The sequence below is a fragment of the Harpia harpyja genome, chromosome 3 (assembly GCF_026419915.1).
Source record: "Harpia harpyja isolate bHarHar1 chromosome 3, bHarHar1 primary haplotype, whole genome shotgun sequence".
In the NCBI taxonomy this organism is placed as follows: domain Eukaryota; kingdom Metazoa; phylum Chordata; class Aves; order Accipitriformes; family Accipitridae; genus Harpia; species Harpia harpyja.
Genome location: NC_068942.1, coordinates 32,325,608 through 32,346,034, shown reverse-complemented (window position 1 = coordinate 32,346,034; position 20,427 = coordinate 32,325,608). Strand labels below are relative to the sequence as shown.

The window sequence follows — 20,427 nt, the reverse complement described above, 5'->3', positions numbered from 1 at the left end:
TTGTATGTTGATACGTAACTTTTAAAATTCAAATACTCTTTGTACAGTTAACGTATAGAGTCTTTATCTTTTTTTGATTCATACTTGCTTTGTAACTCTTGAGAACTACTTGAATGAAATTATGATAAAGTTTAAAAGGAGCAGAACTAACTGAAAATGCATCTAATCAGGATTTAGACTGGAGCTATACGAATTGCTTAATTTGCTGCTTAATTTTGTGTACTTTCACAAATACCTAACACAATTATAAGTAGAGTTTAACAAAATTTTCTTATTTAATAATTTTGCAGCCCATGATGTTTAGTTTATGATTATTGCGTTGCAATATTAGCCTTTTCAGTGCTGTTTTTTTGACTTTTGAGTTACAGAAGGGTTTTTCAAAACAAGGAAGTAAATAAAATGGATGTAAAACCACCTCAGTGGTGCAGAGACAATTAAAAACACATTACAACTCCTTTATCTGAACTTCAGAAATCGTTTGTGTTTTCAGTGTCTGTCTTAACCATGACAGTGTTCCTTTGGTAGTGAATTCCATGGCATGACTCAGCTGTTAAAAATAAAAATGCAAAGCCCAAGTAAACTTGAACCTTACATTTTTTTTATCTCTGAGATCTTGCTTTTTAAGAAATAGTATTCTTCAGGGGAAAAACCTGCAGATCGGTTGTAATGGATTTTACTCCTGCTTGTAGTTTTTCAAAGATGTTTAAAAAAACCCAAATAATCTTTCCCCCTGCCCCCAACCCCAGAAAACTTAACAAAGGTCACCTTGCCATTCTAGAATAAGGAAGAAGCAAGAAACATTGTAATGGAACTATGGATATATTTTTTCTGATGGCAGTTAAACCTTTCTTGCTTTGTAACAGAAAATATTCTGATATTACCACCTGTATTACTCTGTCTTTCGGATTTTGTTCTTGAGATGGTTATTGGATGTGATGGCTTAAGGACACACTTGTGTTATCATCAGTCCCAAGGTGCTCTGCACATGCATATCTTTTCTTACAGCCATTGGCATTTTCAAGTGGAGCTTATTAATAATCACAATAAGCATATATCCTACAAATTAAAGGATCAGTATGCCTCAAACACAAATTTTTCTCTTGACAGCTTTCTGGGAAATCATTCCCTCTTTGCATGCGCCAGTTGCACAAAGCCCTACGTGATAACCATCATCTCCGTCATGGAGGCCGTATGCAATACGGACTGTTCTTGAAAGGCATTGGCTTGACTCTGGAACAGGCACTGGAATTTTGGAAGAAAGAATTTATCAGAGGAAAAGTGGATGCAGACAAGGTAATTCAACAAATGAAAACTATCTAAATATGTGAATGTGAGGATGTAGTTAATTTGTACATTGAGCTACATATTTGGATAGATGCTTGTTAAAGTAGGTAATTGGGCAAAAGGCACAGTAATGTCTTTTAAAGGTGGGAGTTTTTTTCCTCTTTGCTTATGATTTTATTAATTTTATTGATCATTCTCCTAAAGCATGGGGAAAAAAGGCAAGCCACAAAGAGGCTTTTTATAGATGAGGACTAGAAAAATCTTACTTTACCACTAAATCACTAGGAAACCAATGTCCTTTATGAAATACAGGTACCATGGGACTAAATTAAATCACCAGGCAGGTAACTGACTACAAACAGTACTATCTGAAAGGCAAGGTTAGCCTTTTTTTGTTGGTTAATTAAAAAGAAAAATATAAAAATAATTGGACAGCTATGTGTAAGGTGAGCTTGCCCTAGCAAATTTAGTCTAAGAATAAAAGAAGAAACTGGAGGTGAATGAAGACAGACGAGTGTGTTCAAGGAAATAGCGAGAAAATGCTGTTCGGTGCAATGGGCAGTATTATTGATATATTAGTTATTGGTCTAACCCTTGCTAATATTTTTGAGAGTATTGTGAGTGAGGAAAGTGTAACATACATATGCTGTCTCTTTGCGAGCATGAAAAATGCATGCCAGTTTTTGGAGGTTTGTGACCTGCTCCTTGCCTTGAACAGCCTCGGTAGAATCAAGCAGGCTTCCTCTTTCATCTGTCTCTGCCTGGCCTGTGGCACGTGTTAGAGCAGATGTTTCAGACCTTACGTTGGTTTTGTTTGGACTGTGATACTTTGCATCTAATATTGTGAGATCTCAGCTTTCCAGAGTACTATGAAGTATTTTGGAGTGTTTGGTAGACAATCTTTTGTTAGCTTAGGTTCTCTGGGACATGGCTATTTATACAAGATACGGGGCAGAAAGTAATGCTAACTACAATGAATTATGGTACATATGTCTCTTTCAAGTCCCGGAAGATAAATCCACTGGTCTGCAGATTTTTTGGGACGGAGAAAGGGATTTGGAGGTATAATTTGAAGGAGTACCTAAACCTCTGTAAATCTAGCTCCTTAAATGGGATATGATTTAAGAGGAGATATGTATTTTGTTAAAAAAGAAATCCAACATGCATTCCCTTACAAAGATTTCAAGAAAGGATTTGAAGAGAGGTAATAACTTAAATTTTGCAGTTGAGTGCCAATTAATTCCTAGTTGAATTAGGAAAATACAGACTTTTCACTTGCAATTCCCTGTGCTTAAAGGAAATTGAAATAATAAAAACAAGCTATCAGAAGAAATAACAGTGTAAATATATACATTTATTATTTCTGTTTTAAAAAAAAAATCACGTGAACAGGTCTGATTCCACCTGCTTGTGCTTTGACCCTAGGTGTATGCACATGTACGAAGACATGGATGCACCTTGGATCCTGTTTTCAGTCACAGGTTTATGACTTTCTACTATAGCATCTCTCAGAATCATAGAATTGTTTAGGTTGGAAAAGACCTTTAAGATCATCGAGTCCAACTGTCAATCCAACACCACCATGCCCACTAAACCATGTCCTGAAACTCTTGATAGGCCCTAGAAATAAATGAAATTTTATGATCCTGTGTTTAGCTTCAAACCTTAGAAAGCATATTGTGAATGAAGCAAGGGGTTGTACTTACTGTATTTTTCAGAAGCAGGCTGCTATTTCCATGTAATTTTCATTCTTCTCAAGTTATACATAACCAACGTCAGACTTGGGTAAAAAAAAAAAAGCTGATTTTTCACACCTGTAATTGAAGTCAGTGGCCTGTGGTTTTTCACAGTAAAATGCCACATAATGTTTAATGTCCTGAAAAAATGAAGATTAATACAATTCTTATTGGTAGTTTCTTCTTTTGACATTTTTATTTTCTGACACTTATGCCATTGTTCCTTTCCTGTAGAGTGGAGAAAATGATACTGTTTTGTCTTACCGGAGCATTGTGAAGATACATGCATGATACTTGCTAAAGACTAAGACTATTTGTTACTGACTGGTGTATTGCAAAGAGGGAGTGTTCAATTTGCAGCAAATGGTTATGGTTTCAAAATTGTGTATTCACATTCATCTTTAATGGCTTCAACATTTACACCAGTTCTCAATCCTAATAATTCTTGGCACACAACTTCAGTCTTCAGCAGGAAGGAAGTTACCTTGACACATCAGGGTGCACTGGAGTGCCTACCACCAGGTTAAGCATAGGCACAAGGAAAATTTGCACTAAAAAGAACTCCTCCCGTGCTCTGAATCACTGATGTGGACATACCCCAGGGCTCATTGATAAAAACACTGTAGAAAAGTTTTTAAGAAACAGTATTTTAGCTTTAGAGAGGAATCTGTAAAGTATATTGTAAATGAAGTGTGAAACCATGTAGTCAGTGGGGAAAAAAAAAATAAAAAACAAGTAGGGCCTACAAAGAAAGCACTGAAACCAGTCGACATGCTCTTTTGGGCGGTGGGGGGGAATGATCATGTACTGGCACGTTCACAACAGACGCAAATGCAAAGCGCAAAATAAAATGTTTTTTTCTTTAGGCACTGTAATTAAAATTACTCTGCTAATTGCTAGGCTAGGAGTGCCTAAATGGTAAATTATTATTGTTCAGATGATAGGATCAACTGTCAAATGGTGGTAGATGTGTTACTTCTGACTGGTTATGCCAGTTGGCTTCATAACGTCAGTGTTATTTTAAGGCTGGTTTGTTTTTTCTATAAAATGTAATCTTACTCTAAACAGATATTAATTCCCATAGATTCTTTTGCATGCTGTTCTTGTTGCTTAAAAAATACTCCCCCCCCCCCCCCCCCCCCCCCAAAAAAAAGAGGGGAGTAACTCCAGTATGCTTTTAAAGTATTTGAAACAAGAAAGTAGTAAGATCAATCAAGGCAAATTAAGTAATTACAGTACAGTTGCAAAAATTCTCTGATGAGTTGAAAATAAAATCTTCTCATAGTGGAGATTGTTACTTGGCTGTTATTGTTTTCAATATGATTTCTATATGATTAGTCTGTGAGCGTGAAATAGGAGACTTGAAAGATAATGTGGTGTTTAGAACAAAGGAAAGAGTGAAAGCTGGATCAGTTTCCTTAGGGCATTATTCAGTTACTTTTTGTGCTAATAGCCTGAAATCAAGGTTTTGATGCAGATAGATGACTTTAGGGCAACCCATCACTTTTTGCTTTCCTTTGCTACATACGTACTTGTGATATATATTCTTTTTCTTAGCAGTATTTGGTGCACGGTGGTATAAAATTCTTTCTTTAGTACTCTGATTATTTACCACTTTTTACAGAAGAGACAGTTACTAGTTGTGCACTTCTGTGTTGAAAAATAATTCCTTTGATACTGCAATTTGATATTGCACTGATATTATTGTTGCGTATACTACTGAAGTGCATCTGAAAATTGTGCAAGAGTTTGGGTTTTTAAAAAATTATTTATTTATTTAATAAATCTCCAAAACTTAAGCGTTACTATATTTACAAAATTACCCTGATGACAGAACAGCTTTTTCGTCCTTGTGACCTCTTACTCAGAACAAGACATGGCTCTTTAGCCCCTGTGTTCTAGAACTCTTTCCTGGGGGATGTGGTGGTATTCAGGCTAGTGAAGCCTCTTGTTCTTCTTGACTTAATTTTCCAGATCATCTTACTGCACACGGCTTGTTGTTTTCTGTAGCAGTTGGTCACAAGTGGCAATAACCAGGCTGTTTTCTAGTTGTCAGAGGTTCCTGAGGTGTGCCTCCTCATCCCTTCCTGCTAGTGAAGGTCCTCATGACAGACGTTTTCCTGGAAGAAGGAAGAGGAGCATTTACTCAGACTTAACCTTGCTCAGAGTCTGTGACTGGTAAAGAAGCAAACCCTTCACAATGAAGCTTTTGAGCTTCAGTTGATTATTAATATATTCTAGATGTTTCTTCCACATGTGATGATCATGTATGAAACTGAGGACAGACAACTTGCCAGCCATATACTGCATCAATGTGCAAAGGAATAGGTCTCCTACTCTGTTAAGAAGTGGTGAAACTTTGGGAAGAAGATACATCCCAGTGAGGTAGTTCCAGTGATTTGATTTTCCTGGCTCTTCCATTTCTTTTCTAGATGATCTTAAGAGGTCCTTGAATCTGGATTCAGAAGTGAGGCTTTACCTTGATTGTAAACAGCTGCTGCTGAATGTTTCTACCAGGGCCAACCAGAAATTCCATGAGGGGCAGCTTGACTGGAGACCTCCTGAGGTCCTTTCCAGCTTGAATTATCCTGTGATTCTGCATACAGGTCTGAATGCAGGTAGAAGTACATTTTTCTGAGGGCCAGCCACTAGAGGGAGACACGATCATAAGGAATAAACAAATATAACGTATAGATGTAAACTGGAAGTGCTTATGCTATAATGCTTTGTAGGTCTATCCAATTATATTATACCCCCCCCCCCCCCCCCCCCCCCGCCCCGTGTATTTAAATGAAAATAAAAATAGGCACTTGATATCATCTTCGGGGCAGTGCTTTTAAGCATGCACAACTATCCCCAGTGCAATTCATAATGCATGGATAATGTGGTGGTTCTTTAAAACAACCTGCACCTCCTTAAATCCCCAGGAATATTTTCTTTATCAGTCAGTTGGTTACGTTTGGTTTTGGTATTTTACTTTCTTATTTCTTTGAGATTTGGGGGTTGATTTGCAGCTAGATTCTTTTTTTACTTGCCCCCTTTATATTGGGTAATGGTGCCTACTATTTTGGGAACATATTTTGATTCATAAATCAGAAAAGGATCTTTATTCTGTCACATTTTTAATTATAATTCTCTAATTGAATGTCATTTACTACTTTTATTCTTGAATTATTTAAACCTTACAAATCTGCAGCCTAGAGTGACAGCAAGCCACAGTATTTGACATCTAAGAGATAAAGATATAAATATAATTGAAATTCCTCTATGCAGCTTAAAATCTGATCTTTTTTTAATTGTACATCAGTAGTACTGTAATGTAAATAGATGGCTAAGCTTGAATTCTCCTGAGATGTATAAAGGCTATTATAGAACTTTAAGAAAATGTTTGCTCTCTTCTAGGATATTAGAAAAATGTAATAAAAGTCCAGCATATATTACCTGTAAAATCTTATCCCCCTGAAATCTGTGGAAGTGGAAGAGTACGTCATGGTAACAAAGTATTAATGTAGTTAGGCATATTGCCCTTGCTTTCATTGGTTATCAGGGGACTAGACAGTCAAGTTCTTGATTAAATTGTATTTTTGTGTTAAACTCTCATAAAATGAAATAGAATTTTTTTTTTCTTCTACCAGTGACTGTAAAAATTAGCTTCAGTAGAACCACTTACTATCTGTATTTCTCTTTCATTATTTGGAAATGATCATTTCATACTTTAGTTGTAGTGAGATATAACAGGTGAATTTTAAAGATTTTGAGTGAATGATTTTTATTCTGTATTGGCAAAAATGACATTCTTTTCATAACATTATTATATGTTGAATGGCTATGCTTACCTAGTATAACTGAGCATAAAGTAAGTCAAAATACTGTTATGTTTCAAAATGTTTTTTGTGTTCTATTAAAGTTAGCTCTTGAAGTTGCTTTAATAGCAGGCTAAAAGTGATGTAATTGTCAGAAGAAACATGAAAATGCATTTTCATTTACATGACTCATTTTGATTCCCAAACTTACTATCGAATTTACATTAAACCTTTTCTTTAAATGCAAGTTTGAAGAAAAAAAACAGTAATATGCAATTGTTATGGGGATTTCAAGACAGTAGGTGGTCCAAGTGCATCCTAGGTATGTAGGCTTGAAGTAAAAGTTAATATTTAATTCTAATTTCAACCCCAAAGACTAAAGAAAAGGACTTTTAGATTTCAGCATTCCTGAGTTCTTTTGTGTGGTTTTGGTTTGAGGGGGTTTTTTTTGTTGTTGTTTTATTTGGTTTTGGTATAGTCCTTTGTGGTATTCCTCTGAACAGCCTGGTCTATGAAATCAGAGTATTTGTGCAAAACTGTGAAGTGGCTTGACCAAGATGTCTGTTGTTAGGAGCTGAACAGTCTTTGCCACAGTGATACACTGAACACCAAGTTAACAATGTCGATAGTGTGAACTCCATAGTAATGTCAGTTTCCAGAAATCAGCTTTATGGCAGTGAATCAATGATCAGGAGATCTACTCCTTTCATATAGCTTCCTTAATGTTTTTTTTGCATATAGATTGAAGCCTGGAGGTTAACAGGTGGATTGTTCAAATGGGACATAACTGTTGCTGAAGATGATATTCATGTGAAGAGAGATGGCTGCTGAGATCTGTTAGCTGGTGTAATCTCGACTGAAGAGGGTAGTCTGGAGTTTGTTTTATATTTTAATAAACAATACAGAAGAGGTGTTTTGAGTGAATTTGGTTTATAGTCAAAATTTATACAACTAGGCATGAGAATTAAAAGCATAACTTGAAGCCATAAATGCGTGGATTGCTGTTGTTGTTTCTGAGTCAAGCTGAATTAGTAGAATTTTCTTGTTGGTTGTAGTTGGAAAAACATTTTGTTTTCTTTCCTTTGGCTACAGTAATTTGCTAATAAAAAGCAATGAGGAGTTGGACTCAAATAACTGAAAATCCTGAGCACTTAACATTGTGAACAGCTATTATGTTTCCCCATTTGGTTCCATATGAATGGTTAGAGCTGAGCCTGAAAACTAGGAATTTCTTGCAAAACCTCTGTGGTCTGGCCACAGAGTTTAGTCCAAGGGATCATAATATCCTTCTTTAGCTGAATGGAAATAAGCTTCAATTGTCATTAAAATTGGATTTTTTTGAGCAATAACTATATCACAGTAAGTATGTTAAGTCTATGCAAGATTCTTGCTATCATATATTATCATTTTTATCTAAAGTTGTGTTTTATAGATGGGAATTTGTCTTCTGTGTCCTTCGTGTCCTGTACGCGTTCATTTACGCTTGCTATCATTCTGTTCCCTTCTCTTGTGGAGCACTTCAGAATTTTGAAACACTCAAATGAGTGCTGTTGGCATATTACTGACATACTGGTCTGCGTGGTTTGATTTCTTCAGTTTGTTTTGTATACCTATTGACCAAAGCAATAGGAAAGAGATCTGTAACGGATTCTGGAAGTGAGAGGACTGAGAAAGCATGCTCACAGGGGTTGCATTTGATTGTATTCCAAGAAGTGTGATGAAACGTGAATACCTTCTTGCAGAGTCCTGTTAAATTCTGCTAAGTCCTAGGAAGGTGCTGGGATAAGATTCCTCACTGACTCTATCAAATGTAGAGAATATTAGCAATGCCTGTAAACACATAACCCTGGCCCGTGGCTAAAGGGAAGTCACTGTCAGCGTTGTCAGTGTTACTTCTGTTTAGTGTTGTGGATGCAATCATTCTGGAAAGACTGCAGAAAATTAGCTCATCTAGTTAGAGCTAGAGATAGCCGTTTGCTTCCTGTTTAATTAAGCATCGTGAGATCAAATCAAAATAGTTTAAAGTTGTTTGCATCAGATGGTGATTTTTATTAGGACTTATGGTTAAGTAGTAGTATGGAACTGCTGTCGTTAAAATAACATGTCATGTTGTATTTATGGGCATCACTGCATGATATGATTAATAACACAAGTTTTGCAAAGCAGTTGATACTATTTCTACTTTCCTGTAAATAGGAAAGCCTGACTGCTGCAAAGAGATTTACCAGTAACATCTATCTACATTGTTCACAATACTCACACAAACGTGTGCAAGTTTGTAGGTATTGCTGCTCTGACCTCTTTATTAAACGAAGACTATAGATATGTGTTCTGTGACTCTTTCTCTCTTAGTCCATTTTACTTCTTTTTCCAGATTAGGCAAGTAAATTAAGCACATCATAGCTCCAGTTGACATGTATGAAGTCAGATGGTGAGAAATCAGATATGACTATAAGATGAGATGTTCTTTGTGATACATGGTAGAAATGTCCTACCACTTACTTCAGCAAAATAAGGTGAAAGTAATCAGTTTTTCACCGTTTATACCCATATGCAATATCTGTAATCATGACTGAAAAGGTACTGTTAACTTACACCTTTATATAACAAATATGTAAATAAATGAATATCGATGTGTGTGTATATGTGTGTGTGTATAACCTGCACATGATTTAACTGATTCAGAAGTTTAAAAAATTGGAGTAAGAATAGTAATACATGGTAAGTGGTGCATAATGTTGTGCTGTTGAATCCAGCTAGTTAACTTGGGTGGTATTTAAATTTACAGGTAGAATATTCACCGGTAAAAGGGTCATCCCCCCCCCTCCGCCACTCCCCCAAATTAATGATGCTTTTTAGTATCAGTTAATGGAGTTATTGAGATTTCCAAAATTAGTCATGTTCACTTTTTTTTACCCCTAGTGGTAGATGCTGCATCAATTCCCTGTACCTTTTGGCAGGGGAGTAATCTGCAACTTCAGTTGGTACTGTTTTCTTTCACTGTGCGTTAGAGTTTTGTTTTGCCTGCCACATTTGGAGTTCTGAGCACTAGAAGGAATAAAACCAAACCAAACCCATACTTTTTTACCCTTTTACTTGTAAGGTTGTATTTTACTTTAAACCAATATTGCCTGAGCTTTTAAACCTGAGGCTCTTACTGGTTTATCAGTAACGTTGGGGATACTAAAGAGAAAGTGTCTTTGGGACATAATTATGTAGATTTAAGAGAGTGATATAGTTTTAATTATGCCCTGTAGCTAATGTAGATGTATATTAAACTCAATCATGCTTCTGTGTATTTCCTTCTGAAAGTTTTTCTCAGGCCTTAAGCTACTAATAGCTTATCAGTGTATCTTAGTTACCTAAGCTTACTGAATATTGACAAGAATCTGTTTCACTAATTGTCATTTTATATTTTAACTTTTTTGTAAGACAGTATCTTTCTTACAGAAACTTTGTTTTTAAAAAAACCCTTAGAATTAAAAAAAAAAAGTTAATTTTTGTGTAATAGATTGAAATTGCTTAAAGCAATATTTTTTCAGTGAAATGGAGCCGGTATAAAAACGTTGGTTTTCACCATATTTTTGTTTCATGGGTGTTATTCAAATAGACCACAACTGGTGATGATGTACTAGAAAACATAAAATAATTTTAGACTATGATATACTTGGAGGTTATTGTGTGGGCAAATAAATATTCTAGGAATCACAGTAATAAGTGCTATGGTAAAAATGTGTGCTCTTTCACTCCAAACACAATCCCTTTTTCAGTTGCTACCACATTTCTCAATTATGTTCTTTTAAAACTGGAATTCTGCAGTCTTTGCTGTGAAGCCAAAGTTACAGTGGCATTTTCCTATGATTATTCAGTTTAAATTACTTCAATTTGTTCAGCCTTTTTTTTAACCTGTTAAAAATGTATCTGCCCTTTTGATTTTCAGTTTTCATCATCTGAATTATGTTATACAGGGAAATTCTGGACGGTCTTTCAGCCTGTGGCATGTCTTAGGGACAGAGAAGAGCTCTAGCTACATAATCTCTCTTCTGAGACATTAATTACAGTGCTGGCATAATTTTAGTGATGTTTATTTTAACTGTACTAACTGCCATAAAAAGAAATAGGGTCAGTTTTCATAGTTGTTACATATTAGGCACTGAAATCTGTATTTAGTTATCTAGTGCATGAACAGGTTAGTGATAAGTTTCTTGCACTGACAAGAATGAAAGCAGTAAGTATCTTTCCTGTACTAAAAGTAATTTAGATCAGAATCTGGTGTCTTATGACTTGTTTTGTTCCCAGAAACGCACATTTTTTTTCCATACTGTAGAACCTTTTCAGAATTGTATGTATAAAAATGGATGTTAAAGCCAGACGTTTAATTTTCTAAGATTCCTTTTGTAGTCTTGAACCGCTCGTCAGACTTGCACTTTATTATCTCTATAGAAAGGCTGTGTACTTGTCAGAAGAGGTTTCCGTTTTATTAGTCATCACAGCAGCAGTAAATAAGTAAGTTCATGACATTTTAAGAAAAGTAATAGATAGGTTTGTCTATCTGGTTGCCAAATTTCTAAGTTCGGCAATTGTGAAGTATCTGAGCATCACTAAATATGGTCTTTAGCAGGCTCTGTTGAATACCTTCTTAACCATGCAGCTCTCTCTTTATAGCCATCTGCTGAAAAACACCTGCTGTATGTTGCCACGTACACCACCAGTAATGTATTTAAGCTCTTCGGCTATTTACTCCCAAGTTCTGAAACAGGGGTTAACTATTTTTGAGATGCAAATATATTCATTTGTATCTTTTTATTACATTCCAGGACAAACTGAATGACATAGCAGGTCTCTTCCAGTTGTGTTCCTGTGCTTTTTGAACAAAAGAGTTTTGATAGAATAGTTTATTAATCTTGATATCATTGTTTGAAAGAATATTTTTAAATTATTTTATTAAATGTTCAGATTTCCTGTAATCATATAAACTGACTTCCAAAACAAAACCCAGAATTCTGTATACTTTGCCTTCTCTTTTGATAATGTCCATGTAATTGTCGTAACATCATATAGCTGTCATACTCCATCTGTCTATATTCAGCCAGCAAATCGTGGCTATATTTCATATTCAGTCATCCAGAAAAGCAGCATGCTGTATCAACTGTGTACTCTGCTGATATACCACATAGGCACGATGTAAATAAAAATGTATTTTTACTTTCAGAATTAATTTAACATTCTGCCACATGTCTTTGAAATCTATTGAATCTCATGAATAAAGTCAGGACAGCTCTTTTATACATTATTTGTGCTATGCACAATTTATGTTTCAGAAATTTAATATATGGATTTAGGAAAGTTAAATTACTGTGATAGGGCTGAAGTATTTCAACATTATAGAGGTTACTACTGCTAGAAAGAAGGTTAGGTTCTGATTTTATATTGAAACGTACAATGCTATTTAGCTGTGAAACTGAATTCAGCATAATGTCGTGTGCTCTGAGCTTTTCCTGTTCCCTATGTCCCTTCTTAAGTCCACTCACACAAGGAGAAAAACAAATGTCCCTGCTGTACATGGGGGAGCAGAAGGGGTCTTTATGGCAAGTTTCATTGTTTAAATTCTGATTTTTTTTCTTTTTCTAATTCATCTACTTAATGGAGTTGGGTTTGGGGCATGAGGACTGGGGCAATACCAGTGAAACTCTGAGGAATCTTTTTTTTTTAAAAAAAAACAAAGAAGATTGGTTTTTTAGATTAATTACAATCATTGGGCTTTTTCTTGTGTTTTGTTACCAGAGTTATTTCCCTGTTTTTAGAACCTTACAGCAGGCACTGAAAAGTCGGGTGCATGTTACTTCTCCTGAGACAGTTCAGAGCAGTCTGGCAGTAGAGCTTCTTTATTTTTCCATTTGCATTTTCCCTGCATTCAAGACATCTTTTAATTAATGGTGAATTAATAAAAGTAAAAAAAAAAAAAAAATTTAAAGATGGGAAAATAGTCTTGTGTGGTTTAAAACAAGCTTTCTTCTGTTGTTGAATGCAGAAAGACTCTTGTCATACTTGTAGTCTAGAGTTCAAATATGTCTTGATTGCAGTGCACTGTCCATAAGGTAGAGTACAAAAGGGTCTTTATATGTAAGCAGTTTTCCTTATTATGGCAGCAAGGGCTAATATCTGTTTTTCTGCACTTCTCTTTCCTTTGAATATCATCTTAAAATGTAATTTTGTCTTTTATTGTGCTGTTAATAAAGAAAAAAATCTGTTTTTACAGCAGAGTTTTTACAGAGAGAATGCCAGTGTTCTTGAGCCAAACTGTGCTGTTTGGAGAGCTCCAATATGTAGTTTACTCTATTTAAACAGGCTGACAAACATAAAATCTCCACATATGGCTTTGTGTTTTAATGCCTTGTTTTTGTCATTCTTTTATGACTGCATCAAAAAAGTTAAGCCTACATGTTTCAAGAGTAGACATAAGGAATACTTATCAGTCTGAGGAAACGTATTAATTACTCAGCCTCCTTGTAGTTTTATTTTCAGACTTACTTGATTTTTTCCAATGATCAATTTATCCAGAATTTTTTTTTTTTAATATGCACTTATACTGGGGATTTGCTGGTATCTTGAGACATTACGTGAGTGGGCACTTAATATCCTTCTGTTCTGACACTGATCCTTGTCCAAGAGGTTTAACTGTATCTCAGTAAAAGGCAAGTTTTTTGCCGCAGTTGTATCACATGTTGATATCTTTGTCAGTTGGATTGGTTGAAGGCATATTCTCCAGCCCAAGTCACTGGATCTCTGAGTGATGCTGTATCTTCTGCAAATCTGAGGCTTAAGGTAAAATTGAATCTCTTGGACTTTACTGTATCTCATTACAGCCTAGATTAGGTCAGTCATAGATTTCTAATGAATGAAAAGTGCTTTGCTGCTGGACTGTTAAAACCTGATGGTAACAGCAATTTACCACTCAATCTCATATCAATGAAGAAGGCCTGCCTTTGTGTTTTTAACTCACCTTGCTTCTGGCATGCGTTTTGTCATTTAATGCTGAACTTGGCTTCATATGTCATTCTGATCAGTGTATAGATTGAGGAATAACAGTCTATAAAGGATTCCTAATAACATTGCTACACCACAAGGGTGCTTGCAAGAGGATGCGATGATAAATTAAGAAAGTAATTCAACGATATCTAATCAGTCAAGATGGGGAGTGCTTACTCAGGTGAACTCCCTATGCAGGTACGTGGTTTTAAAGATAAGAACAGTTCTGTGGTTTAAGTAGTCCAAAAGGTGTGCAAAACCTTCCAGTCTCTGCTTCAAAGTTTGCATGTTTAGGGAATGCTGCGTAGTTCAACCAGCTTGGAAAATACAAATAATTCAGTGAGCAGATGATGTCTTCCACTGTGTCAGGAGATGATTGCTCTTTGGAAATGATGCATAGACAGAGAACTTCAACTGTTGTGGTGACCTTGCTGAGATCTTTTGACTCTCTGGCAGATGTACTGAGTAGAACTGGGATATTGGATAATGAGCCAGACTTCCTTGGATTAATTCCAGTATCCTCTAGAGGTCTTTGAAATTGGGAACACCCTAGCATAGGTGAATTGCAGCCTATGCCAGCAGCAGTGCTTTTCAAGAGCAGATCAATACACACTGTTCCTTTGGACTAATTTCTGGTGCTGTGGTTGAACACGTCTGTTGTTTTAATGCCAAGATTCTTGTTCAAAGTGAGGCAGGTCCTGCTAATTTTGATTGGCTGGAATGGCTAAGAAAATTTTTCCTCAGACCTTCTCTCATTTGTGAGTTTCTCTTTTAGTCTCCCAGTGACCTGGGAGTAATCATACCCCGCTAAATTTCCAGTTTGTAGTATGGCTGCTTGGATAGCTTTGCTTTCTGGTATGCTTTTTCTCCTTCCTTATAAGAAAAATTATTATTACTAGAATGAAGGAGCCTGCTATGCTAGACTGTTGAGTTAAATGATAATAATTGGACATGGTAACACATTGGACTATTTTCAGTGAAGCAGAAGATATCCCAAATATCTAGGGTATGAGCTGGAGCCGAGAGTAGTGGCTCTTCTCTAAATCTCTTCCGAAGTCCATTTGGCTGCCAGTTTGGCCTATTGCAGTCTGGTCTGCTGAATGCCTCTGTCTTTTCATCCATAGCTTTAAGATGTTGTGGCAGACTAGTGAGAATAAACCCTCTGTCGGCGTGCAGTCTAAACCTCATGTCCCAGTCCTGCATTTTATTGCTGCTTGGTCTTATAACCAGAGTCCAGTTGGATACATTTCAGGATTCTTCACAAAGTGAAAACATGTCTCCACGCTGACATCAGTCTTCTTTCCTATTTCTTCCCTATACATTTAGGTTTTTATTGTACATGCTGATCTAGGTTCCAGTATACGCCACAGTGTAATAGATCATGAGCTACATGAGACTGTAAATGTGTTATATGTTCACTGTGCTCAAATAAAACTATAGAACATCATATGAGAGCACTCTTGTTTAGAGTATTGATAGAGCTTGGATAAGCAGTAGGAATTTAGGTTTTGGACTTTGCAGAGGTCCCTGGCCAGTCTTCATCCATCTTCTCTGAGGATCTGTAATACGTGCTGCAGTAGTATACTTATAAGTATGGATTTCTCCCAATTCTGATACAGACTTACTGAATTTATTTTCTCCTTGGTATACATATTCTTTGCACTGGGATCCTAAGCTGCTGTTATAATCAATAGAGATCTAGCCTATACAGTCAATAGTGTCTAGAGAATGATTTATTTAACGAGCCTCTAGGTGCCTGTGTTGGGGTAAATTGAATTGCTCCCCAGGCTCCTCTGATTGCATTGACCTCCATTGACAATAATGGGAGACGTCTGGATTTAGATGTCTGGAGCTGAATCTTATTCCTACAGATGCACACATTTAGTTACTATTCTACTTCTGTTTAACTAAGTCGTTTTTTATTGTACCACATGCCAAATTTCTGTCTACTTTGCAATCTGTTAACACTCTTACATCTCTTTCAATGATAATGCTTTCCGTGCATTCAGTGCTTTGCCATTGAATGTTTTGGGGACTCTTATTCTCTGCCACTTCTCGTGAAACGAATAGCCTGCCTAATTTACTGCTTACCTTCTGCTGAAAGGTACACTTCCAAGTTACATCAGTTAACTTCCCTGAATATTGAAATGTGAGAAACACTGATTGAAAAACATCAGCAGAACAATCTGAAAGGCATTGGTGTGCTTGTAATCCATGGAGTACCAGAAGTGCAGTGTGGGTTTTTTTCCTAACTGAATGAGGTTTCTTGGTTTAGAAATTGATTATTGGATTTTTTTTTTTTCCATCTCATATTAAACTTTCTAAATGAGTGTTTTATGGACTAAATATTTAGTAAAGGATTCAAGATTGTTCTCTGATGTTAGGAAGACTTTTCTTAAGACTTCCTTAAAACTGTGGAGAATGGTCTGCAGATATCTGTTGAAAAAAGCCCATGTTTACAGTAATCAGGTTTATTGAGTGTTCATTTGTTATTTGAAGGAAAATATCGAAGTATTTTTATAGATACTTAAGAAAAGCATGGTATCTCTTATGGTGCTGTCAAATATTGCCATTTTAATTGAGCTGTTTTAATTCTTGTTTAAAATAAGCTTTAATATTTTCTTCTATTTAAAAAAATGCAACAGAAGTTCTCATCACCTGTTCAGTGTTAATTACCATCTAAAATATTTATTTTCTTGCTATAATTCCCAATTTCCTTATAATTCTTGATTATAATTCATAAACATGACTATTTTTTGGGGTAGTTGTTTCATTTGAAATGACAAGGAATTTACACCTCTATGTTCAGTAACATTCTGAACCTCCAGCATGAAACTTTCAGTATTTTCAATAGGATTGTGTATTAATTTGTTAGTGGAATTCTGATATAGGTGAAATTGTCACCCACAAGCTGATTTTTGCCTTAAAACGGCTGTTCTTTCAGATTTTTCTTTTTTTGATAGTGTTACTGAAAATTTTGCAGTAAGTTAAGCAAATATTCAGGAAAAATAATGATTCTTGGGAATATCAAAACAGTGATATTCACAGATACATAGCATTTTCATCTTTTTCTAAGTTTGTAATTTTTGGAAATATTACCGATATTAGAGAAAATGACTAGTATAATTAGTAGAGTACTATGTGAAATGACTTAGGCATTATAATCCCATAAAGAATTGGAGATCAGTGCAGTGTAATATGGAAAGGGTTTATTTCTTTCAGATATATCTCTTTTTCTCTAAGAAAAATGCTATGTATAGGTGATACTATGCCAAGAAAGTAGGACATTATGCTAAGGGAATCAGATCATGTTCTGTAGAAATAATCTTTAAACAAAGACTACTGTATAATTCTGTAGTCACAGAGACATTTCAGTTTACCAGAAGTAGAAATTAATCAAGTATTATAACAAACATAACTTAGTATTTTTTTTCCTACTCTTACTGGTGAACATTAAAACGAAGTCACAATTTTACATGCTCTTAATTGTTGTTTAAAGTAGTTTTTAAAGTAGCATTTACCTTTATGATGTCCACAAGCTGTTATACCCATGGAAACTTACAGTGGCCGTCTACAAAAGAGCATTCTTCCTTGTGCCAGTTTCTTGTTTAGAGGCTTCAGTTTGAAAGCAACTCCTTCAGTGTTTGCTGCAAACAATCAAATCTGAATTGAAATGTCTCTTCTTCGACCATCTGTTTTGAAATACATCTTCTGTATCTGAATTTTTTCAATATAATGTACATGAAACATGAACAGACAAAAAAAAAAAAAGTATTGATAACTTAGATACAGAAAGAAATACTGCAATGTCTTGAAGTAGCTAATAAAATGTTTCATAGATGACCAAGTGTGTGCCTAAGGAAAATCATGTTGTTATAGTGGATGGCTTTAAGATGTGTTGTGCTGATAATTTGATGCAGTGTCTTAAGGCAGAAGACAGCCTGCTATGGTTTATTTTATATTTTTCCTGGTTCAAAGTCTTGGTCCATGTAAATGTGTGGAGAAATAGTGTATGTAAATTGTGTATTTAGCTATGTTATATTAAGGCAAGCTTAGACTACTGTAAATAAAAGCCTACATTATCATGTTCTTGCATGAGTGGTCTGGGGTAGCCCAAAAACTCGTTCATCAGCCACGCAGTTTACATTCATGTGGGTAGTACACAAGGAGTTTAACCAAAACTTTGCTGATTTCCTTGTGGTAGATGGAGCCATCTCCAGGGCAAAGTAGTTCTTGCCTCATGTGGTTTGGAAAACCTGAAATCGGAGGGGAAGAGGTTTTTTGTACTTGATGTAAATCAGTCTGTAATGACTGCTACACAATATATTAGAATTTTCCAGCTCAATTTTAGCTGATGTCTCTGATGTGTACCTTTAAGGTACAAATTGTGCTGCAGGTGGAGAATTTAGGATAAATTGAAACTTTTTGTTGTTGGCAGATGGAGAAGCATTTATTTGTGCTCCTCAATGACAACTGTGTTTGGGAAAAGATAACCTCCAGTTGAGGTTATTTTAAGAGTGAGCTTAAAAAAAAAAGTTTCTTGGAAAAAGATATGCCAACTAAGCAGTGTCAACAGTAATGATTTGAGTGACATCCTAGGAAATGGATGAAAAAGTGAACAAATTATTTCAGAAAGTACACAAGTTTGTGCAATAAATTTATGAATTTGAAGCTGTTATCCATACAAGCTCAAGATTTTGAGACAGGAAATTATCCAATGACTGTTTAAAAAAAGGTGTTAAACCATTACTACTTTGAATTTTGCAGAGTTGGAACTAATCTGGTCAGCCAAGAAGCTAGACAAAATTACTGCAGTCATTTTGCTTAGTTGTTAGACTTTCAATAAATAAATCTCTCAGTACTGTAAGGAATAGATGTATAAAAAATTGCATGAGTATATAAAAGTAGTTAAACTGAAACATGAAAGTTTTGCGGAAGTGTGAACCTGAGCACGCAGGTCTTGGAAGACCTGTCAGCAAATTATTTTCCATCCTAATACACACACTGAATATCAGAATTGATAACAAAATTTATGGAGGACCTAGTTCTATTTCCAGATCTGCATACTAATCTGCAAATACAACTGATATAAGGAAAGTAACTCTCACTGATGATGTTACTTTTATTCTGCTGTAGCTGGAAGGCCTTGGGAATGTTGTTTGTTATTGTTCTCTTTTGAAAGTGTATTCAGTTGTATCAAATTGTTGTGCAAAGCATTTGACGCTGTCCTGCATGACATACTTGTCTCTAAATTGGAGAGACATGGATTTGATGGATGGACCACTTGGTGGATAAGGAATTGGCTGGATGGTCACACTCAAAGAGTTGTGGTCAATGGCTCGATGGCCAAGTGGAGAGCAGTGACAAGTGGCATTTGTCAGGGGTCGGTATTGGGACCGGTGCTGTTTAACAACTTTGTCGGTCACATGGACAGTGGCATTGAGTGCACCCTCGGCAAGTTTGCCGATGACACCAAGCTGTGTGGTGTGGTCGACACGCTGGAGGGAAGGCATGCCATCCAGAGGGCCCTTGATAGACTTGAGAGGTGGGCCCGTGCGAACCTCATGAAGTTTAACAAGTCCAAGTGCAAGGTCGGGCACATGGGTCGGGGCAATCCCAAGCACAAATCCAGGCTGGGCAGAGACTGGATTGAGGGTAGCCCTGCAGAGAAAGACTTGCGAGTGTTGGTTGGCAAGAAGCTCAACAGGACCCAGCGATGTGCGTTTGCAGCCCAGAAAGCCAGCCGTATCATGGGCTGCGTCAAAGGAAGCGTGACCAGCAGGTCGAGGGAGGTGATTCTCCCCTTCTACTCTGCTCTCCTGAGACCCCACCTGCAGTACTGCATTCAGCTCTGGGGCCCCCAACATAAGAAGGACATGGACCCGTTGGGGCGAGTCCAGAGGAGGGCCACGAAGATGATCAGAGGGCTGGAGCACCTCTCCTGTGAAGACAGGCTGAGGGAGTTGGGGTTGTTCAGCCTGGAGAAGACAAGGCTCCGGAGGAGACCTTATAGCAGCCTGCCAGTACCTAAAGGGAACCTACAAGAAAGCTGGAGAGGGACTTTTTACAAGGGCATGTAGTGATAGGACAAGGGGTAATGGCTTTAAACCGAAAGAGGGTAGATTTAGATGAGATATAAGGAAGAAGTTCTTCACCGTGAGGGTGGTGAGGCACTGGAAAGAGGTTGCCCAGAGAGGCTGTGGCTGCTCCATACCTGGCAGTGTTCAAGGCCAGGTTGGATGGGGCTTTGAGCAACCTGGTCTAGCAGAAGGTGTCCCTGTCCATGGCAGGGGGGTTGGAACTAGATGATCTTTAAGGTCACTTCCAACCCAAACCATTCTGTGATTCTGTGATTCTATGAAATTGATAATTATGAGGTACACATGACCCATTCTTCCTTCTTTGTTCTTCCAAGGGGAGCGTATACCTGCCAAATGGTCCTTTTGGTGTACAACCTCATTCCATATCCAAAGATCTTGTGTGCATTTATGTGACCAGAGTTTATTGAAAATACATTTCCTTAAATTTCTGTCTGGAATGTAGTAATCTGGTATTAGGCTATATCAGTTGCAAAT

General features: G+C 36.5%; 1 protein-coding gene across 2 annotated transcripts in view; it reads left to right on the top strand.

The window, feature by feature from the left end:
- Positions 1–20,427, top strand: part of PRIM2 (DNA primase subunit 2) — a 132,030-nt gene that overhangs the window by 83,436 nt on the left and 28,167 nt on the right. For both annotated transcript variants that reach the window (XM_052781835.1, XM_052781834.1), the window contains exon 9: positions 1,108–1,293. In XM_052781835.1, coding sequence (XP_052637795.1) covers positions 1,108–1,293 — 186 coding nt within the window. The remainder of the gene's footprint in view (positions 1–1,107; positions 1,294–20,427) is intronic.